The sequence below is a fragment of the Lucilia cuprina genome, chromosome 6 (genome assembly GCF_022045245.1).
Source record: "Lucilia cuprina isolate Lc7/37 chromosome 6, ASM2204524v1, whole genome shotgun sequence".
In the NCBI taxonomy this organism is placed as follows: Eukaryota; Metazoa; Arthropoda; class Insecta; order Diptera; family Calliphoridae; genus Lucilia; species Lucilia cuprina.
This window is the reverse complement of record NC_060954.1, coordinates 38,135,665-38,144,194: the sequence shown is the minus strand read 5'-3', so window position 1 is coordinate 38,144,194 and position 8,530 is coordinate 38,135,665. Positions and strand designations below refer to the sequence as shown.

Below are 8,530 nucleotides of genomic sequence, written 5' to 3'. Positions count from 1 at the left end.
TTTTTTTTAATTTTTCTCGATTTTGACCATAATTTTGAGAACACAACTACAGTAAATGATTATTTCCAAAAAAAAAAAATAATAATTTATTTTTTTGGAATTTGATGTCATTACATGCTAAAAAGAATAATATCCTGCGATACCCTTCGAAAACACTTCTTCCATTTTTCATCAAAATTATCAATATATGCGTGAAAGGGTTAAGGCTTAAATTTACTTACACAAAAGCATTTTAAGTTATTACCCAGCAGTTCGACAAAGAGTCAATGCATACGAAAAAGACAGTAATTTCCACTAATAGTTAACCACCTGGATGATCGTAATTCGTATGTTTTGGGTCATTCGTCATGAATGTACCCTTTGTAATCGAAAAGGAAGACAGTCGTCACTTTAATGTCCCCTTTGTAAGCGGGAGCGGAGGCAGTCGTCTCTTTACTGTGCTCAAGTAACCTAGAGATTATACTCTTTAAAGTTGTTTTTTTGTTGTACTTCCGAAAGTATTTGTTTTACCCATCTTTTGGAGAAATGATTATTACTTTCTACTAATATGCCACCATCTGGTTGACTCATATTTATATCTTTCGGATCAATCGTCACATTATTGTCCCTTCGTATTCTAGAGAGTAGACACTTGAAATTTTTAAATTTTAGTTTCATTAATATCTTACCACCTGGCTGATTCCAATTCGTATGTTTTTGGTCTTTCGTCACAAATAAACTCCTTGTAAAAGAGAATGAAGACAGTCATCACTTTAGTGTCCCCTTTGTAAGCGAGAGCGGAGGCAATCGTCTCTTTACTGTCTCTTTGTAGGGTGTAGAGTGAGGATTGACTTCCTCGTAGGACAAGCCCATGTTAAAATGGTTGGTCACCTGGGTAGTCAGGTGGCTAGGGGCCACCACAAGTGGTAGGTTAAGTGGTCAGTTCGGGACTATCCCTTCGAACTGCTGGGTATTTCAACTCGGTGATGTAATTGGAGGTAAGTACTTACATAGTCGTTGTAAATCGCTTAAAAAAAGTATACAATTTCTATTGTTAAACTTGCAAGAGGTCTAATGTATTAGAAACACATTATAATTAAGAACTTAGGTTACTTCCATGTAATTTTAAATATATAATAACAATAGTTTTTGCTAAATAATATATTTTTTTTTAATAAAATAAAAGTATTTTTAACAAATATTTGATAAGTGTGAATCTACTTATACATTACGTATTAACTTGAAACTTCCATGAAACTTGATTCACTGAAAAATCCAGCAATTTTTTTTTGTTATTTACATATGTCAGCATTTTCTTCTAAAATTCAAGTTCATCTTTATTTATTGCCTTTTTAATCTTTATTTTTATTTTAATCACCATAACCGTAAATATATTTTAAACTTATTTACAATTTTTTAAATAATCAATAAATTGCAAGCACGATTTTATATAGATGAGTAAACGATAGAGGTCTTCAAAAAAGATTTTTTTGTTTTTATTAAATGATGATCGGATATCACTTAATTTGAAAAAATAGTCCAGTTTAAAAGTAAACATTTTTGTTAAGTTGTAAACAATTTTAAATTTGACATAAACAAATTGTAATGGTACTAAAATTTCTCCGTCAAATTTTGTATATATATATATAAGTTTATCATTCCGTATGTAACACCAAGAAATATTCATCTGAGACACAACAATGTATACATGTTCTGGGTCCTTATGAAATTCGGAGTCGATTTAAATATGTCCGTCTGACTGTCTGTCTGGTTAAAACACGTTCACTTTACTAAGCCAAACAAATTGACCAAATTCATAATTGGTCATAGCTTCCATACTAGGTCCCCTCCCGAAAGTCACTTAAACGCACATAACTCTTTACCAAATTAAGATATCCATTTAAAATTTGGTACAATTATTGCTAATATATACAAGGTCCCCTCCGGAAAATCACTAAAACGCACATAACTCATTACTAAATTAAGATATTCATATAAAGTTTGGCACTAGTATTGCTCATATACAGATAAATAATACTGTGAATTTGTTTCCTATCAGTCCATAATTGATCATATCTCCCATACAAGGACCCTTTCAGAAAAACACTTAAAAACACGATCAGTCTTTAATTGGTTATGTATCCCATACTAGGCCCAGTCCCTAAAAACGCTTCAACCGTATTTAACAAGTTGCATTATCAATTTATGTAGAACAAAATTATATATTGAATGTTCAATATATATGTATTGAATGTTCAATAAATCAATAAATCTTGGAAATGTTAAGATTTAAATCTTGGGATTTTTATATTTAAGGCATAAGAAAACTTATTTCTACAAATTTTTGATCAATTAGAAATGTATTTATATAAAAGCAGATGGTGGAGGGTATTTAAGATTCGGCTCAGTCGAACTTGTTTCTAAAATAACTTTGCAATAAATCACGGGATAACGTTAATAATAAAATTTTTCTTTATACCCTACACCACTTTAGTGGGGAGGGTATATTGGGTTTGTGCTGATGTTTGTAACATTGAAAAATATTCGTCCTATACTCACCTTAAAGTATACCAATCGGCTTAATATCATTTTCTGAGTCTATTAAGCTATGTTCGTCCGACCGTCTGGCTGGCTATCCATGTAAACCTTGTGCGCAAGGTACAGGCCGCAATTTTGAATATAATTAGATGAAATTTGGCACACACGTTTCTTTTGGCCCAAGAACGAAGCCTATTGAAAATGGTTAAAGTCGGTCCATTATTTCGACTAGTCCCCATACAATCGTACCCCTCAAATAGGGCGTTTTGGCTTATAATTTATTTAAATGATCTATTATGTTAACAAAAGTCGACAAAACTTAGTTTTATAAAACTTTAAATGACACTAGCGATTTTTGTAATGATCTGGCTTCATTTGATCCTATCCCCCATACAAACTCCCCTTCAGAAAATGACTTAAAGATCAAAACTCACTTACAAACACTAATAACACTTGTAAGTTCTATATAAATATTATTGAAGAAGACTTAACTCATCCTACCAACATTTTTAAGGATAGGGCCCTACTCCCCTTTAAGCCTACCAGGTGTAGGGTATCATATGGTCGGCTACGCCCGACTATACATTCATACTTGTTTTATGTTAAGAACTGATTTTTGCTATTAATTGAAGCGAGTGTACCTTATATGGACCTTAAACCAATTCTTAAAAAAAATTTCAGATAGATTTTAGTTCCTCTAAAACTTCTTTATGTCGATGATATACTAAGAGTATATGTTTTAAAGCATGTTATATGCGATTATGTAGTTTACTATCTAGTGTTAAGATAACTCGAAAAATGTTTTGTTTCCGTAGTGAAGGTACTGACATTCATGTATGTGTGGAACTAATTTTGTTTATTCAAATATTACCATTTAATAGTGAATTATATGGTATTTAGTGATTTTCATTCGGCTGGTTCGGTATAAATGACAAGTATATTAAATATGTTTAATATACTAGTATTTCAACAAGACCAAGTTCTATACCACCCTTGTTTTCCCTCATAAATTTTATAATTATAGGGCATTATTTGACCGTAGCCCCTACAAAAAAATCCCTGTCAAAATATGAAATATTCACTATATATTTAATAATAAAGTAAAACCGTGGCGAGGTACAATTTCACTTTATTATGAAAACTAATTCACATTTTATATATATATAACTAGTGTAGGGTTTTATATGGTCCTCGCCCGTCTATAATTTCTTACTTGTTTTTTTTATTTGAAACAACTTTCAATATTATAAAGAATTACACTGTGCTGAAGTGAAAACATTGAAAATACTTACTCAATCAATACCTATGGTTTCGGATATAGGTTTGTCTTAATATATCGTAACCATAAAGTACATATATATGTATTTAGTCACATAAGTCATTCTGTTTGCAATGCATTAAAATTAATGTCACAAAGTGTATTATTAAACCTGTTTGATTAAACAGATACCGATTAGGGAAGCATTAAGTTATCAGTATAAATAATTTTGTTTTGCACATTTCATATATTACTTGGAAATTAATAAAATTTTAGTAAATTTTCTAGATTAAACAAGAAGTTACTCTTTCGAAAACTAGTTGATAATTTTGCATAATTTTGTTAATCGGGTTAAAATCGGGTTTGTAACCAGTAATTTTTTGGACCTCATTCAACACAAACAAGTAGTTATCCCCCAAAAAGTATGTACTTCTACTTTGATTCAATATCATTTGCTGTTTATCGGGTTTAACATGTCATCTTTGAAAATTATGAGAGTATTTAAAAAAAAGCCTTGCAAGAATTTAACTCATTGTAGCACCGTGTTATTACGTTATAATTGAGATAATAACAGAATATTCTGTAACTTTATGCCAGTATTGTAGTGATGATGCTGCCTTTTGTGAGGCATTAGTAAGAGTAAACAAATAGTATAGTCGGGCTTGGCCGACACACCATGAGTATATTTTTAAAATTTTAATTTTTCATTTATGTTGAATTTTACCTTAATTTCAAAGTATTTAAAAAATGGGCCAATCCTCATAAAATTTGGGAGAAGTATAACAGTTAGTTTTGTTGAGTTTCATTGCGATACAAATAGTTACATGTCAAGGACAGCTAGCCGGACAGACGGAAGGACAATCGACTCCAAAAATGATTCTGAATCGATCGGTATACTTAATGGTGGGCTTAAGACCAATATTTTTGTGTGTTACAAACATCAGTGCAAACGTATAATACCCTCCTTACTATAGTGGAGTAGGGTACAAAAATAAGTATGAAAGTATAGTCGGACATAGCCGACCATATGATATCCCACACCAGTCGGTATGTTAAAAATGGAATTCCGGAAAAATTGTGTCTGTGAAATTTCATCCAATTATCTTCAAAAATTACAACTTGTAGTTTGCGCTAAAGATAACATGGACAGCCATAAAGCCAGCCAAACGAAAAGACATAGCTTAAACGACTTAAAAAAGTTTGGTATACTTTAAGTTGGTGTAGGATGAATATTTTTGTATGTTACAAACATCAGCACAAACCCAATATACCCTCCCCACTAAAGTGATGTAGGGGAATAAATATTTATTTAAAATATAATTTCTTTGGAAATAACAAATAATCTGGCAATTTCTTATCAGTGTTTTGGGATTTTTTCATCGTCAAAGATCATTTTAAGTCACATAAATACTGACAACTTAAGCATTTAACGATTAGTCTTAATTTCAGTTTACATTCAGAGCGAGATACGTGAACTTATAGTTATTTACAAAAATAAATAAGTTTTATAATAATAATATTTTTGAAAACAAATAATTAAAAATAAACAAAACAACATGAGGATTTTACTATCGTCGTTATTGCTACTGGTTGGTATAAATCTAATATTGGCACGTTCTATATATTGGAATGCCGATTACAATCCAAACACTTGGATAAATGATTTTGAAGATGAATTATTTGCAATACCTTCAAATCCTTATGATGATGATTTTCAAAAACTGTGGATGGGAGAAAGTTCAAATGAATCAACAGAGACATTAAAATCCCTGCATGATATCATTGAGGAGTTTGATAAGAGTAAAGAAAATACGAATAATAATGACAATATCGATGATAATGATAAAGATGTTAATAATGATTATAGCGGAAATTCAGAAGAAATATTAAAATCCGTACAGAAACTACTTGATGTTTTGGAAAAAAGTGAAGACGACGTTGAACCAATGTTTAGGAATAGAGCTATAGATGATAATCATGATGATGATGATGATGACGATGATCATCAAAAGAATATATTCAGCATAATCTTTAATAATCCATTTGTTCACACTGAAAATATATATGAATCGTCTGAAGAAAAAAACGATAATGAAAAGGAAACCACAACTATGCAAGAAGAAATTTTTGATTTAACAAAATCTTCTGAAGAGAAGCAAGAAAACGATGAACATGATATTTCCGAAAAGGATATTGAAGAATTGGCTGCTTTAATAATAACTCTTAGTGCCATAGATGATTTAATTGAAATTTCAAATAAAACACCAGAATATGCTGAGGAAACTGAGAACGAGTTAAAATCCAAGGAAGTCGACGAATTTTTAAAATTATTCAGTTCTATATTAGATGAAATTCTAGAAGAGGAACATACAATCAATTCTAAAAAAGAAAATAATGACGACAATGATAATGACGATACTACACCCAAAGATGATAGCAATGAAGAGAATGACGATGATGATGATATTACTGATATTACTACACTCAAACCTGATAGTGATGAAGAGAATGATGATGTTACTACTGCTGAAACAAATAGTGATGAAGATAATGATTACGATATAACTACACCCAAAAATGATAGTAATGAAGATAATGACGATAATAACAATGATGATACCGATGATGATAACAGCAACAGTAAGGAAAATGAAATTGAAACATTCGATTTAACATTCCATAGCATTGATGATGCTGATCATGAGCAAAATCTTTACGATCACAAATACGAAATTGTAAATCCAATCGCAACACAAGAAGTTAAAACCACCAGTTCACCCTTTACGTCATCGAATATCCATGACAACAATATCATCCAGGAATATGTTGAACTACGTCAAAATGTTGATACCGAACAAGAAACCCTAGATTTGTATGAACACAATTTAGATAAGGATTTCTATAATATAATTTCAAATAATTACAACGAAGAGAGTATTAACAAATTTGAGAAGGACTTTTTTCTAGTGCATGAAAATTTGGATAGAATCAAACGTAATATAAATGCCATGGAAAATCTAAGTTCTAAATTGTATTTACATAAGTTGGTTAGTGATGCTGTTAAAAATATTCGTAAATAAGACGTGAAATCAAATTATTCTGAATTTTTTAAAGACCAATATTTAGTATGTAATGAAATTATTATTTTGTCTACATTTAAAGAAAATAAATTAATATATACACTTATTTAAACTGTGATAAAAATTGTAATTTCTTTTTATTTTATTTCCCAGAAAGCATTTTGTTGAAATTTTTGATCACATTCGAGTCATTTATGACTCTTCTGCACGATTAAAATGATCATATATGCGCTTATTTTCAGATCATAAATTATACATTCGTCGAGAAAAGGGAGAAAATGGTACCCTACCTGCGACTTTTCTAAATGAGTCATTTATGAGCCCCACCATATTATAGTCATTTTTGAGTCTTTTCTGAGTAATTTTTATGTTTGTTACAGACAAATACAATACAACAGAAAACAGTTTTTGATCCTAAGACTGCGCGAAATTTAACTACAAACTAAATTTTTAAACAATCATATTTAAATCACCTGGATGACCTATTTATGATTCATATACATTTTGTTATTATTTTTTTTAAATAAATCAGATTTTAAACATTAATTGGAATTATTTTAACTTTCATTAAACACAGAAAATTTTTATAATTAAAGCATAATATAATTTAAATTTCCTTGGCAGAAAATGAAATATCACACAAATTCAAATATTTATACATTTAATTTTATAAACGAAATGAGAATTATATCAACTTATTTTAGGCCACACAAAATGTTTTGCTAGCCCTTCCTAAAGAGTCTTTTCTGAGCCCCATTTCTAATAAGTTTCTACTCATTTTTAAATCGTTTTTGAATCATTTTTACGTGTAAGTTTAGCTATTTCATTACAAACAAAAACAATTACATAAGGAACAATTTTAGATTTTCCAACTCTATGGGGAACATTTTCGAGTCATTTTTTAAGCACTCTTATTAATCACTTTTAGCTCATCAAAAGGAGTCAAAAATGACTCAGTACTGATTAATCATCAAACAATCTTCCAAATGCTTGCTGGGTTTCGTTTTGAGTCATTTTTAAGTGTAAGTGTAGCTGTTTCATTACAAACAAAAAAAAATTACATAAGGAACAATTTTAGATCTTCCAACTGCTTGAAATATGACCACAAAATACGTTTTTAAAACCATCATATTTTTAACACCAGGATGATCAATTTATGATTGCTATACATTTTGTTATTGTTTTTCAATTTTCGGGATCATTTTCGAGTCATTTTTTAAGCGCTCAACCTATCACTTTTAGGTCATCAAAAGGCGTCAAAAATCACTCAGTTTACTGATTAATTATCTTCCAAATTCTAGCTGGGGTTGAGCCAATTTTTAATAAATTTGAAAAAATAGTTTATTTATTCACGCAAATTAAACTATTGGTATATTATTTTGGAATTCGGATATGAAGGCCAATATAGGATTCGGGTAAATTGTTTGATACTTTTTGAAGAGCACAGTTTTTCCGAAAAAAATTAATGCAGATTTCAAACGTTTGAGTTGTATATGCGATGTATAGATTTAAAATGTATAGATTCTCAAATGCGATGTATAGATTCTCAAATTTGTACCAGACATCTGTAATGTCTTTCTTTATAAATTAACTACTATTAGCTCTACACTCTTTTGTATTTAAGAGATTTGAGGTTACCAACATTATCCGTTTATACGCCCTAAATATTCTACCC

The 8,530-nt window shown here is 30.0% G+C and overlaps 1 protein-coding gene across 1 annotated transcript; it reads left to right on the top strand.

The window, feature by feature from the left end:
- The first annotated feature begins 5,331 nt into the window (after nt 1–5,331).
- On the top strand, nt 5,332–6,855 carry LOC111677224 (protein PFC0760c-like). Its single transcript, XM_023438316.2, has one exon. The coding sequence runs from the start codon at nt 5,332–5,334 to the stop codon at nt 6,853–6,855; it is 1,524 nt and encodes a 507-aa protein (XP_023294084.2).
- The last annotated feature ends 1,675 nt before the right edge of the window (nt 6,856–8,530 follow it).

Coding starts and splice junctions, on each gene's coding strand:
- LOC111677224 (XM_023438316.2), top strand. CDS start 5,332: ATGAGGATTTTACTATCGTCGTTATTGCTACTGGTTGGTATAAATCTA.